This window comes from Lutjanus erythropterus, chromosome 9, assembly GCF_056507025.1.
Source record: "Lutjanus erythropterus isolate fLutEry1 chromosome 9, fLutEry1.hap2, whole genome shotgun sequence".
NCBI lineage: Eukaryota > Metazoa > Chordata > Actinopteri > Lutjaniformes > Lutjanidae > Lutjanus > Lutjanus erythropterus.
The window spans coordinates 36,566,766-36,582,231 of record NC_139325.1 but is presented as its reverse complement, the minus strand read 5'-3'; the positions used below and the strand labels follow the sequence as shown (position 1 = coordinate 36,582,231).

Below are 15,466 nucleotides of genomic sequence, written 5' to 3'. Positions count from 1 at the left end.
GTGTCTGTCTCAGTGTGTGTGTGTGTGTGTGTGTGTGTGTGTGTGTGCATGCTGCACCCACAGTTAATCTGTAACGCTGCTGCAAACTCTGTAACAAACTGAACAAGCTCAAACTGCTGATCACAAACCGATCGGATGTGATCATCGAGGTCTTGAACGCAGCTTTGATGTGTTTTCATCATGAGAGCTTCACAGGACGCTGGAAGAAACGAGGCAAACGGCGCCGTGTGTTTTTTTATGCATGCATAATGAACACACGAGCAGAATAAACAGTAAATGAAACAGTTGCATCACAGCGTCCGATTCAGCGGCAGCACTTTCTCTCATTTGAAATTAATGAGTCTTCATCAGAGAGCGGCGCGTTCACCAGTCGAGGGGGTCAACCAGCGTCTTCTTCTCCAGCGTGGGTGTGATGAGTCGTACGGCTGTTGGTGTGGATGATTTTATTTTGTTTATCAGGAGAAGAGCAGCTGTGATACCACTTTCAACACTGTTCTGACCCTCCTGTCCCAGGTGGTTTGACACTGATTCTCACAGTGAAGTGTTTCCACTGCACGGTGCGGCTCAAACACTTTTCTCCATTTTGTTTTCCACTGCAGATAGTACCTCCTCAAAGCAGGTGGGCTTCTTAGCTGTCAACAAGTTAAACTATAAACTTATAATACTAAATTATAAAATGACAATAATATGTCATCAGAGATAAAGGAAACATGAAGTTGAAATACCAGTTTCTCCAACAACAGGTGCAGAACGTCTGTTTTTATCTGCCTGTCCAGGATCCTTAGAGTTCAAATTAATGCTGAATGTTTGCAGAATGAATAATTGTCTGTTTATGAGTCATAAGAAATCATTAATAATCTTGTAGAGAGGCGTCAGTATCTTTAACAGTTAAATTAAGTGAAATGTTAATGGAGTTTGGCATGCAGTGAACTCCAGAGTGTTTATTTTCAGAGCAGTGGGCTTTTGTTTTTCAGGATAACAGGCTGAATTTATGTACCATCTTGGACTGCAGTACTCAATTTTGAACACTACGATCACACAGATTGCTCCTTTAAGTACTTTTACATATGATTTTGAATGTAATTTAAGACCCATTTCATGTCCATTTTGATTGGAAGTCCAGAGTTCCTGCACTTTTAGATCCAAACACTGTCTGGAAGTTGCAGGAATTGTTGGTGCTGAGTGGATCACGCTGATGCTGAACTGAACATGAATACAGAACAATATTGTGCGATTGAGTGATTGGATAGCAGCTTTATGTTCCCATTTGATGCCCCTGTAAAGTTCCTAATTTGAGTGTTTTCTTGCACAGGGTGTAAATAGTAAATCTGTTGAGCTGATCTTGTTGAACTTGCACTTACCCATATTTGATGAAAGTACACAGACAAACACACATCGCAGCTCATTATTGGTTCCATGACGGTTTTGTTTTGTTGTTGTTACAATGTGATCAATACATTTTTTTTTTTTTTTACCAAAAACGTGTTTAAAAGCAAGGCTGAAGTAAATGCAAGTTTATCTACTTTCTAGACAGGTCAAAATTATATAACAAAGCTTAAAGCTTAAAAGTCAGATTATTTATGGATTTTAAAGTTTAGGACTGTTTAAGGACCTGTTGAAACCCTGCCTAGCTGATCGTCACAGCAAGACAGCGTGAAGCTGACGTCATCTTTAATGGCTGGTTCACACTACATGCTTGAGCAGAGCGAGTGTGTGGCGTAACCTGTTGGTTTTCATTGCAGTGTCTATATTAAGAGGTGAAAGCATCCACACAGCCTGCATGTGCTGTGAGGCTCACAGCACGGCTGCAGCCACGTGTCAGTTCTCTGCAAAAATACATGTTAAAAATAATCTATTGACAGTCATATCAACATTATATCAGCCACAGGATGCCTCTCACTACAGTTTCATTGTCTACAGCTGTGCAATACATGAAAAAAACAGGTGCAGGGAGGTGTTTTTTTCTTTCTCTTTTCTCTTCTCTTGCTATCCATCCCTCATTCCCTCTCTGACCGACGGGGAAATCATCATGCATTCAGAAAACAGCTCTTTTCCTCTCTTCCAAACTCTTCTGCAAACTCTACGTAGAAACGCGGGGCTGTCAGCAGGCGCTTCGCAGCAGAAACGCGGCCTGTGTGAACCACCACAGCGTGTGCAGCTGTTCAACGATGGTGTTGTCACACGCTGCTCGAGCGTGTAGTGTGAACAAGCCGTAATGCAACACAAACACAGGAACAATGCAGGATATTGAAGGGGTGACAAGGAGACAACACACTGCTGAAAAGCAGGAGAATTTGGAGAATCGTATATCAGACTGCAAACTGAGGTGACTCTGCTTCTGCCATGTCACATGTGTGATGACTTCAGTGCGAATCTTTGACCAATTTCCTATCCATAACTTTTGACAGTGGAAAACTAAAACAGAGCAAATAGAGTGAGATCAATTAAGATGAACTCTACCATGCAGTGGAAACACTGCATGAGCTTGTCACATGACCGAGTGTGTTCAGTGTTTCATTGATGTGTGAACGACACCTGAAGTCTCCTCGCCACTGAACAGAAGTGATTCGTTCTGTCCCTTCCTGCAACAGCTAAAGAAATATTGCATCTGAATTACCGCTGCTGTAGTGTGACAATAATACATACAGTAGCTCGGCTATATTTGTATGTAGGTGAGTGTGTTTGTGTGTTTGTACCTCTGCCACGCCGCTGAGGCCGGTGTCGGGCTCGGACGCGCGGACCTGCAGGGTGTGGAGGTTGTGTCCGCTCTCGTAGTCGACAGTCCGGGTGAGGCTGAGCGCTCCGCTCTCCTGGTTGATGCTGAACAGATTCCCAGGATTCACCAGCAGCATGTAGGACAGACTCTTCTTCTGGAAGGAGACGGCCTGGACCACTGCGACCCTGCACGGACGCACAAACAGAGAGAGAGAGAGAGACAGGGGTTAGAGGGTCCAGCAGGGTCACAAGACTGTGAAAAAGAGACCAAGAGCCATGGTTCTGTTGAGTTTTACATGTTTTTATGTCGAGTTTGAGTGAAGTGTGTTTTCTGAGGAGTTAAAAAGCAAATTAAGCTTGTCTTAAAAGAGAGAAACCTGAATTCAGATGGTGTTCAGTGTTTTTTATCTGTTTAAAAGAGAAAATGTGTGTGGGAATATTTAATGTCTTGAAACTTTGTGAGTTTATTTTGTTTATTGGATGTAGCGAAGGGAACACAGTGTATGTAATGTAGGGAACTTGCAGGCAGGGATGAGGACGGAAATCTATGGTTGACTGTCCTACACCATCACTGCTGGTTGATGTGAAATGCATGCTGGGATACTTGTCTACCCCCAGTTCAAACACACAGCTCAGTTGCAAAAGCATCACTGATAACTTCTGGTCATTTGGATCAGACTCGGCTGAATGTGGACTTCAGGACAGCAGCTGAACCGTGACCACGAGAGGACGAGCAGAGACATGAACGCACCCCGAGAAAGGCTGATTTTCTCCTGAAGTGTAAACATGACCACAGGTCAGTCGAAAGCTGCTCTACATTTCTGTTTCCAAACAGACTTATAAAGCGAAGAAGAGCTGTGACGCGCTGGTCGAGCTCCAACGCCGCGTTTAAAGTCTGCAGCCTTCATGGATTATTCTGTACTCAGAAACCGCCGCAACCTGCTCAATCAATTCACTAAAACACACACAGTGAGACACACTTATGGACATAAACACGCATAAAGGGGACATAATGGAAGCAGAGACGCACACACAGACACCCACACACGCTGTTCACAGGGTGGCATGGATACTTGGATATTAATACAATGTGCTTTGCGCCAGCAGCCCTGAGGGATTCACACACACACACACACACACATACACACACACACACACACACACACACACACACACACACACACACACACACACACACACACACACACACTCCCCTTCATGTTTATCCAGACCTCGCTTTTAATAAATATTTGAATTTGCCACACTTTCAAATTCTCAGCCTCAGGCCACACTCATACATCTGGGTCCTCTTCATCCACCCCCCCCATCCTTCTCCTCATCCTCTCATCCCTCCATCTTTTTCCTCTCCTCCTCCTCTTCTTCTTCCTCCATCCTTCCCCTTCCTCGCCCCTCCACCTCCCCCTCCTCCTCCTCCTTCTTCTTCTTTTGTCTCGCTCTACAGGGCTCATCTTTTCATGCATCACATGACATGCAAAGCCAAGGAGCTGGCCGCGAAGACACACACACACACACACACACACACACACACACACACAGATGCCATTTCCACACTCAGTATCTGAGGCAGTGGAATGTAAATGATGTTTCTGTAAATATGGAGGACAAAGACACAAACAGACACTTTTGTTCATAAACACACACAAAACTGAGAAAAAACTACTATTTATAATACCAGATGCAGTAACTACAAGTACCATTATTACAACAGACTGCACTACCAGCAGTAGGATTAGTGTTATCTCTAATAATTCTGCACAAAATGTCCACATACAGTGAAAATAAATGTCAATACTTTGCAGAGAACACACACAGTACACAGGCCTACATAGGGGTGGGAGTAACTTTCACTTTACTTAAGTATGCATTACACTATGTAATCTACTTAGTTACTTTTAAAATAATAATTGAGTACTGAGTACAAGTCACCAATCAGGTGATTTAATCACAAACAGGACAATAAAAACAAAGACGTACAAACGAAAAACAGAACACAAAACACTGCAGCAGCAGGTTTAAAGTCAGGATGTTAATGATGAGTCAATAAACAAATTAAAAAAATTTAAATAAATTCATGGATATTTAATTAATTGTCTAGAAATGGCAGTAACTGCACCTCATTTGACATTATTAAAGAAACCTGACCTTACAATGAGAAAAAATTACCGAAAACGAAAAAGAAAAAATTGAAAATGAGAAAAAAAAGGTGTTTTATTCATGATTAATTGATTCTTAGTGTTTTCAACTATTTATACTTTGTACTTTTACTTAAGTATACTTCTAGCACCAGTGTTTGTACTTGTAACTGAGTAATCACAGTACTTGTACTTGAGTACAGATTTTCAGTACTCTTTCCACCTACACTGTGATCTACTGTGAACTACACACTAAACACCGTACACAGTAAAATATTGTGGACACACAAAAATGTCTACAACTGCTGTGATTGAAAGCATCACTTCTACTAAACTCACATGTCAACAGATTTGAACCTTGAGTTGAAATCGGTTTGTCAGGAAGAAATTTTTTTTTGTGTGTGTTTTCAGAAAAACGAAAAAGTTTTATTTCTATAACTTAAAGGTCTTGATCTGAGTTTGTTACACCATAGAAACACAATATTAACCACACAGCTGAATTAGAACAATTAAAAAACTCTCCAAGTGTATAAATTATCTCTCAAAATCATATATTTTGTGAAAACATGAGCAGTTTTCTATGTTTGGAATAGCTGGGGGCGTGTCCACTCCATTGTGTCAGTGTCAAACACCACTATGACCTGAAAACAACCTGAAACATGGACACTGTCCTGCAGCTTTACTGGACATGTCCAGACATGTTTGAGCCACTGGAGCCAGAGGACGGTGACAGGATGGTATTTTTTTTTCTTCTGTTAGGTTGTTGGAACTGAAGTGAGCTGAAGTGAACTGCTGGGCTGATTTGAACTGAGAGAGTCGCTGAAGGGACGTTTGTAACTGACTGTTTGGGAGGGTGAGGGGTGTTTGTGTGTCGGTTTGTAGGACTCATGAAATGGTGGGGGACCATGGCTCCTGTACCTCACTGAACCATGGTTTAATGGTCTAACACCACACTTCAGGACAGTTACGGTTATTCATGGTGCTTCAGGCTGCTGCAGTGACTCACGGTTGGCCGACGGGTTTGTTCTCAGGTACGTTCAGGCTGTAGGTGGAGTTGGTGAACTGCGGCGGCCGGTAGCCGGCCAGGATGGCCACCGTAGCTGGAGGGCCTTTACGACCTTGGCCGTCCATCGCCTGCACCCGCAGCAGGTACTCCTTACTGGGGGTCAGAGGTCGTCCCGTGGTCCTGATCTCACCAGAGCGACGGTCCACCTCGAAGCACTCCTCCCCACCTGGACGGACAGACGGACGGACGGAGAGTCAGAGAGGACAGAAGAAGAATGAAGATGATTTCTTCACAACACTTATGATAAATAGACTTGAGACCTAGACCCCATGAGACCTAAACTCAGAAAAAATATGAACGGAACATCTGTGGTGTCATTTATTTGATTTAGTTTATTTGATTTAGTGCAATGACTTTGAATACACATAAAACAGAATTTTACTTGTCAAGAAAGTTTCTGTTTGTCGTAGTTTAGTTTAGTTTTGAGCGAAACCGCTCAGCGAACCGCATCTCTCATCTCGTACAATATCACAGACACCAATCTCATCATCCAGCGACTCCTGGTCCTTTTATCAGCCAAGAAGAGGAAGAACGAGTGAGACCTGCTGCTGTGTGACTACGAAAAGCAACAGGCATCGTAGCTTCAGTGGCTAACGTTAGCTTTTGGAGGAAGAAAACCACTTCTCAGTGTGTAGTCGTTCTAATTACGTGTCTTCACTCTGTGGCTTTCTTGTCTTGTAAAATTATATTTAAAAAAAATCATCTGCATCAAAAAATAGTCTGTCTCTCATCACTGACTAAAGTTTAGATTTTTTTTTCCAAATTTAGGTCCTATGGTGGTTCTTGAGTCAAACCGTGTTTCCATATCAAATCTTTATCCACACGCCAAACATTCACATGAAACTGAGCAGGTGATCAAATCCTTCTCTTGTTTTTTCTATTTAATAGACAAGAAGAAAGAGGGAAACATGAATATAGGAGAGACAGGGTGAGTAAGAAGTGAAGAAGGAAAAGGACAGAGAGAAGGATGGGAAAGAGGAATAGAAGAAGGAAAATGAAAAGATGATAATGTGTAAGGAAGAGAGAAAAGGAGCTGGGAAAGAAAGATGGGTGGAGTGTGGAAAAGAGGAATAGAAGAAGAGGAGAATCCCCAGCTGTTGACCAGAGGGTTTTGAACCAGCAGCAGCTGCAGCCAACCTGTCAATCATCTCGTCCTGCTCCGTCTATTTGTGGAGAGATTTTTCTGACGTGAGTCTCACTGAAAGACGTCCTGTTTGTTTCAGTATTAAGGCTCTTACAGACAAAGTATCACATTAATTTAATTTCATACATTTCAGACAGAAAATGACCTTAAATAGCTGCCTGGTCTCAACAAATGGTGCATGAGGAGCACAACAATGTCATAAGTCATTTTGTGTGTTATCACAGCACCATTTAGTCTGAAATGATTGTCTCCTAAAGTCCCAACATGCCGTTTGCACACGGTCACACAGTTCAGACAGTGTGCATGTGCACATGAACGTGGCTCCAAGGATCTACAGTGAAGATTCAGGATAAAAACATGGTGCAAATAACTTTTTTTAAAGTCAACTTGCCATGTTGGGACTTTGGGAGACTTGGATCACACCAGACGAGCAGCATGGAGGAGATTTATGTTTTTATTCTGTTGTTTGAAAACTGGTCACCATTCACTTCCATTGTTTGGGAGATTCTGACTGAATTTTCATTTTTGGGTGAACTATCCTTTTAAAATGCATGGATATTACAGGTGAAATGGCCCCTTCCCTAAACTTGAGTAGTTTTAGTGCCTAAATCCTATAAAGTTCGGTGCCTGAACCCAACTGAACTGCGACGGTTTGACCAGATTTTGTGACTTTGTGATTCCCTGCATGTCCAAAACTCATAAAGGCACCAAACTAAAACGGTGTTAATTAACACGTGAAATTTCCCTGGAGGCAGTGGGAAACAAGATTCCTCTTTGAAATGAGTCAGCAGGAAACATTAAAACGTCAGATGGAGACTGAATTTTCAACCGACATGAAGTTTATCAGGTGACTGTCCATTATTCACTGACAGCCTGTTATTTCAAAACCCCAAAACTCCCGAGAGCAAAAGGCCACTGTCCGTTTCTCTGAAAATACTCGCTCTACCTGGAGCTTTTTGCCCTTAATATTTTAGTGTATTTTGATGTTCAAATGTCAGGTGACCTACATCAGGTGACCATTGTTGTCATGGTAATAAGAGTCAGGTGATCTTAGTTGCCACAGTTGGATTATGTAACGGTAGGCACCAAAACTACTTGGTTAGGTTTGGTGCCTACCGTTGGTTATGTTACACGACATAAGTTAAATGTGTTACATAAGTCATACCAGGATGGTACTTTTGGAGCAGTGGATGTTTGTTTTCAGGAGAACAAGCTGTCAAATGTGTGAAATGAAAAACCCATTGTTTTAAAAATGATTACACATTTTGGTGGATAATCTGCCACCAGTATCTCTGTAAACCATGTTATACATCATAAACAACAACAATAACAAACTTTTTTAAAGCATCCACTGTCTCGCTGCCGACACACGAATTGTAAATTTAAGATCCTCAAACTGAGTAAAATCATATTAATGCTACTAATTGGCTTCACACACACTGGGTGAATATATTTCCATATTGGCACGATATTAAAAACATTTTTAATGTAAATTATTGGATTATTCGTCGGTACACATGTAGTCACACTGCGCCAAAGGGAAGTTAGAAGCTCTTAATATGAAAGCATTAGAAATTAGCTCTGAAAATATCTCTCCTACTCCTTCTTCCTCTCTCCTTCTCCTCATCTCCTGTAAAATGATATAAAAAATAAAAAACCCACAGCCACCGGCGCCCATCCGCCCACCCTCCCACTCGCTGCCTCTCCAGAGACTTTCCTATTATTCCCGAATCTGGGAGCTTTCTTTGCCCCAGGGAGCGATTAACAGCGCAGCTCCATGCCGTTTATGTGCGTTTTTCTCTCCCTCTCCCACTTGACGGTAATTGAAATTCAACAAGTCAAATTTTATTTATAAATCGCTCCTTTGAACAAAACAGGTTTGTCACAGAGTGCCTGGCGGAGCGGCAGCGGACCTAATTACAGATACAGGCAGGAGATAAGAGCAGGAGCAAACGCATGACAAGTTTTAGGGGAGTCTGACTGGAATAAGAAGCAGGTTTGGTTGAGGTAGGGAACACATTTTTACAACAAAGCCTGCAAATATCAGAGGAGAGGTGAGTGTGGATCCTAAAACATCTTTGTGTGTATTTTACATTTTATTTTTCATGACCAAAAGGTCTTTAAAACATTATATCTGTACTGTTTTTTCCCTGAATTGGAACTCAAATCAGGACAAGCAGACATGTCCACATGTCTATCCATGTCTGCTATATGATCTTATTTTCATGGTGTTATAAAAGAAAAGAATAAATATAGTTAATAATAGATGAATTAAACACAACAAATTACATAACAAAACAAAAAGAAAATAAAGTAAAACAAAACAGAATATAAAAAAACATAATTCAACAAAACAAAATATCAAAACTAAATAAAATAAAAATATAAAAAACTTAAATACAACAAAACAAAATATTAAAAAACAAAAAAAACAAAATGAACAAAAAAAATGACCAAAATAAAATAAAACAAAATATAAAAAAAAATACAACAAAACAAAATATTAAAAACAAACCAAAACAAACAAAAAAAATTTCCAAAATACAAAATCAAATAGAATAAAATAAAACAGTCTTCTCACCATCTAGTAGGAGGAACTGGGCTTGTCCAAGTGTCCCATCCCGTTGCCGTGCCGACAGTCGGTACACCACAGAGCTGGGCGCGGCGTCAGGACCCACGGCGCTCAGGTAAGGCGAGGGAAACATGGCCCACTGCAGGTCGGCCTGACTGGGCATGCTCAGAGTCAACCTGCACAGGTACCACTCGTCACCTGGAGGAGCGAGAAAGACAGGTCATTTATTTTGAGTAAAATATGCAGATTTTTAAATTACAGTCGTGACTTCATTATTAAAAAACATCAGAGTTTGAAACCTTACTGTGACTAAAAGCTGCAGGCACTTAACCAGACTCCTAAATCCATCCACTGACCGACCAGACCAGCCACATCTACCTGTTAATTCAGGTAAATCGTTGACTATCAGGAGGCAGACCGATTATTTCAGCGTAACCAGTGTGACTGAGTCGGCCTGCTGTTTTAGTGCTGAGCAGGTCAGTGAGTTTATCAGAGATGGAAACATCTTTCAAAACCAGGATCTAAGAGGCTCAAAAGCTCCGCAGAGATGAACAGTTTCCATGTTGATTCACTGAAAAATTACATCTGAAAAGAGAAATTTCATTTATTTCTCTGCACACGATCTGTGTACACGGCTGTATGTATATGCATGCACAGAACATTACGAGCACAAAGTTTTAACGAGGAAACAAATGACTAATTTGTGTGCAACATGAAAAGTTTTGATCCCTTTGTAGCTTTTGCACTTCTCTCTTACTGCAGATGTACTGACTGTTCTCAAGTTCACTAACATCAGGTTTTAAATTGTCATTTCAAGCCAATATTGTTGCATAAATGCGTTTTTTTAAATATATTTATTTCCAGGCTGCTTTACAAATCTGGAAACAACTGTTGTTGTGTGTATTTTGGTTGCTGCTTCATTTCGTTAGCTCGCGCTGTAACCGCTCGCTTTTGTTGTCTGCCTCAGCTTTGTAGTAACGCAGCTTGTTAGCTAAGCTAGCGCCACTTGTTCAGACTGTGGCATGAAAGCCGAGCCGCTCGCAGCCAAAGGGGATGAGGTGACATTCCTGCTCAACATCCGTCGTGTTTTCTCGTCTTTTCATCTCCGCCGCGCTGCTCGGGAAAGGCGGGCGTGAAGGAGTGACGGGGAGGAAGGGAGAAAGGCAAGCGGCTCCTCCAAAATAAGACAACAAAACTTTCAGAAGATCACACGGCAACATCCACGCAGCAGGAACTCCCATTCGCCCAGTCAAAAATACACACACACACACACACACACACACACACACACACACACACACATGTTTGTCTGCATGTACGAGTCTACTTCTTTCTTTATGTCTTTCTTTGTGTCGTCTGGTTCTGAGAGGGGATTTGTTTGGTTTGAAGCTGCTTCGGCGCTCGCTGTTGTTTTGGCTCCTGTGTTGTTTCACGGCAGCGAAGGAGACAACAGCCCGAACAAGAGAGAAAACTTCACTTCAGAGACTCAAAGGGAGAAGAGAGAGAGGGATGAGGAGAAGACAGAGGAGGAGGAGGAGGAGTGGAGGTGAAAACACGACAGCGTCTTCCTCTGTTTCTGTCTGTCTTGAATCGTCTCTGAAGGTCTGTCAACACACAGAGAGCAGGAGGAGGAATGAGAGGAGGAGGAGGAGGAAGAAAAAGAGTAAGGAAAAGGAGGAAACAAAGACCGGTCCTTAAAAACATAAAGAGGAGAAAGAGGAGGACGAGATGATGAAGGAGAAGTCTTCCAGCTCAGTGCTCCTCTGTCTTCTTCTGCGTCGCTGGTCTTCGGTCTTCTGTCAGCTCATAAAATCCAGAATAATCACGTCTATTTCGGTCTGTTGTTTTACATATGCTGCGCTGTGGGCCGCGTATGAAAGTGAAATGAAATCTGTCCCATTATCATGATAAGCATCAACACGTTGAGACGCGGCGCCGGCGGTCAGCACATGTGTCAGTCCGGGCGAAAACTATAAAAACTACCTCCTCTCTGGATGGAAACACACATCCAGGAGGGAAGGGGGGAGGACGAGATGTCTCCTTCACTCCTCCAGGCTGATGAAAGGTCACTGACACCAGAATAATGACATTTAATTAATGCTGTGTTAAGATACAGAACGTGGTCTGAGCGGAGCTGCACCTCCTCTGGTTCATGAAGGCTCAGATCAGCAATGAGTCCTCATACACATGTGACAAAATACTGTTACTGGCCTGAATATAAGCAGGAGTTTGTTTTAGTTCATCCTTTTTTAAAAAGTGGGAGTATTGGTACAGTATTCAACAACTCTCTGTAAGATTTTCCGGGTGAAGATGCCAAAAATATCGAAACAATCTGTGCACACCTGAATGTGCAACAGCTGCATCAGAGGAAGATTCAACTCAAAGACAATTAGAGAAACTCCTGCACATCGTCTCGCTTTCTGCCGATATATTTACTAAATATCCAAACATTTCTGCATGTATACAAACACAGAGACCGCCTCTGTTTTCAAACAGCCAGTCAGAGGACAGCTGAGACCGATCAACACCTGAATCTGATCACCAGCCACAAGTTCAAACTAAGATCTTGTCTTTATCTAGTCTGTGTCTCCTGGACGTAAGTTCAATTTAAGACCAATATGAGACTTTGACCATTTTCTCACGCTTCTTAAATTCGGCTCCTGAGTCTTGTCTCAGCCTGAAACTAATTTGAGCCCAACTGAAGATCTAAAAATGTTCTTTTTTTGTGTGTCACAGCACTGATCTTAAATTACTCTCAAAATAACCATGAGGTATAAAAGAAAACTCAATTTTCCTAAATGAGATCTTAAATTTGTCTCAGTGGTCAAATTAAAGTCTTGTTGCTTCATACGGTCGTCAAGGAGAAACTTCTGAGTCGTCTATGAGCTCAGCAAAAGATCATTTTTACTCCTTTTTTCTCCTAAAGGGTGTTTAAAAGAAACGGATGAGACTTCAGGAAGCTCAAAATATGAACCATGTTAATAACCCCCTGACCTTCGCACAGGAAAAAAAATCCGCTCCACTGCTGTTAAGAGTCTGCGAACAGCTAATCTATGTTTTTTTTTATTTTTGAGAATGCTACTTGTGTCAAACTACTAAAATCTGGTAAACTAACCATCCCGCTGCAGGGTGTCTGGTAAGACCTTAACCAGAGCTGTCTGACTCAGGTCACAGTGTCTCGCCCTTCGTCCAGCTGATCAACAGAGTTCAGCCTCTTTACAGTCCAGCGTTCCTGCGTATCCTTCCACTCGGCCTCCTAAGCTGCAGAGATGTGCCTCGCAGCCTGAAGGGTGAGCTGATCCCTGATGTGAGCCGCTGAACTCGGGGCCAGAACTCACTGAACACATGCATGCATGCATACGAAAATGCAGGGGAACGTCCGGCTCGGGGCTGCGACCGGCCTCGAGCGAGGAAGAGGAGTGGAAGACGACGAAAGGGCTGAAAACCTGAACGCTGAGCGGTCATTTCCACACAAGGATGGACGTGTTTGTCCTTTCAAGCGTGACATCGTTCTTCTTTCACATCTCAGCCAGACATGAAATGAGTGTAAAATGATGTCAGTACATTTAACTAAGTTTCTGCCATTTCTGCTTTTGTCAGTTTCTGCGTTATGTATTTTTTATCTGCTGAGGTGATTCTGAAACAAATCTCAAGGCAAGTTTAGCTCCACTTTTACTGTGTAACCAGTTAAGAACGCATGAAGAAGCACCTGAATATGAGCTTCATTTTGTTCTGCTCAGCTTCCCATCCATGAGTTATTACTTCTACCCATAATCCCTTGTGCTTTGGTGCAATTTTCTGTTGTTGGTTAGATTAAATTTTCACTCCCAATGAACTGCACCACAGTTTTGGAGCAGAACTGCATTTCCTCAGTATGTTTCCTCAGTGGAACCAGAGTTCAAGAGTCTGGATCCTTGACCCTTCGCCCTCAGGTTGGACTGAGCTGCTTATGTCTTATGAACGCGATTATAACTTTTATGGGTCAATGAACGGTGTAAAGCGATGCAATGTCACTGATCGTACCTGAACAAACACACTGATCTGAAGAAGCTAAAGGAGGGAAAACCTGCAGAGCTCTGAGGGCTCGCTGACTGTCTGCATCCATGAAGAGGCTGCCCTTATGAAATCGACACTTTTCTAAGTCTTTTACAGCTGCTGGTGAGAACATTTCTTATGCCATCTGATGGCTGAAAGGAGTGGAAGGAGCTCACACAGTTCCTCTGAGGCTGCAGCATCAGTTAAGCCAGCAGCAGTTGACAAAGTCAGTCAGTTCTCTGCATGTTCAGTCTGCAGGAGTTTACTGTAGCAGCAAAACACCTGATCAGTCTGGTGCCTCAAAGGACAATTACAGTTAATTGGACTTTAATTGGACAGCTCTGACCATCAGATTTATTGGGTAAGACAGCACTGTACTCGAACAAGACACTTTGCTAAAAATAGGTTTTACAGTCGGCCTGCAACTAACAGTTATTTTCACCGTTGATTAATTATTTTGACAGAAGTTGCATTGCTCTGTTCTACACTTATCAAAAGATTGCAGGGTTCGGAAAGTTGGATATTGCACTTGGCCATTTTGCAGTTTCAATAATATTTTGATTAATTGTGCAGCCTTCATCTTTGGGTCCATAAAAATGACAATGAAAAATGGCACTCAGTATTTCCCGGAGCCTAAGATGTCTTCAAATGTTTTGTTCTGTCTACAGCCCAAAGAAGTAAGCTAACCAGAAATTATTCACATTTAAGAAGCTGAAATAAAAGATTTTTTTACAAACTAAACTTTTCAGTTGGAAGAATCTTGGACTGCAGTGGATCAGACAGTCACAAAAAGGGTCAACATTTATGTTCAAAGGTGTGAAGCGACGCCTGTCAATCAAGGCATCATTTACGTACGAAGCCGTGAAGATATTCTGTGATAACAAACGCGAGGAACAAGATATTTTTGACCATGTGACTTGTGATGCAGGAAGTCCCAGGCGGAGCTCCAATCACCACGCAGAGAAAACCAGAGGCAGTTGATGTTCGGAGGAGAGACAACACTCCTCCTCTCATCTCTGTTCCTTTAAATTCCCTCTCCTCCGTCCTCCCGCTGTCAACTCCACTGCCTCCCTCTCTCATACATCCACGTCCCTGCAGAGCCGCTGTCACGTCGTTGTACGCTGCTTTTTCTGCAACTTTCATGTTTGTCACGGTGCTCATTTCTCCTCCAGCTCTGCCTTGAAAACAGTAGAGAGGAAAGCCTTTAATTTCAACCGAAGTGGATGTTTTACTGTGACGTCACTGTGTTTGAACAAAGAAAACTCATCAGTGAGGTTCAGCTTCTGATCTGCCCGTGTGTGTTGTTTATCTGCTGCATCGCTCTGGCTGTGGCGATGGCCTCATTTCCTGGCAGGGATCAATAAAGTTTCATAAAACCCCTGACAGTCTGTTGTGTTGTGTTGTCCTAAACTAGTCAAACAGGAAGTGTTGGGACTGACACGTCCTTTATGAAAGCGGATAAATAGTCCCAGTGAAGTGCAGCTAAGTCCATCTTAAGCTGCCACTTACTCATTTGAATCTCAATGCAGAGCGTGTCACGGCTTGTTATGCAAAACGAGGCTAAAAAGAGAAAGGGAATTGTGCTTTGTTTACGCCAAACTCCATTCTGCTGTCTTTTAATTTAAATTCATTTATTTGTTTGTGGAGGGGATTTGTTTGTCTGACACACAGCGTATCAGGATCAGAGCAGGAGGCGACAGAATCGAGAGGACGGAGACACAATGAGAGGAGCTATTTTCTGTCTTTTTCCTCTGAGTCTCTGACTTGAATGGCGGCTGATG

General features: G+C 42.3%; 1 protein-coding gene across 1 annotated transcript in view; it reads right to left on the bottom strand.

The window, feature by feature from the left end:
- Positions 1–14,828, bottom strand: part of LOC146322074 (neural-cadherin-like) — a 32,589-nt gene extending 17,761 nt beyond the window's left edge. Inside the window, exons 1-4 of the mRNA XM_084725879.1 lie at positions 14,537–14,828; positions 9,660–9,848; positions 5,875–6,100; positions 2,697–2,901 (exon numbers count right to left, since the gene is read on the bottom strand). Coding sequence (XP_084582005.1) covers positions 2,697–2,901; positions 5,875–6,100; positions 9,660–9,848; positions 14,537–14,828 — 912 coding nt within the window. The remainder of the gene's footprint in view (positions 1–2,696; positions 2,902–5,874; positions 6,101–9,659; positions 9,849–14,536) is intronic.
- Positions 14,829–15,466: the final 638 nt, after the last annotated feature.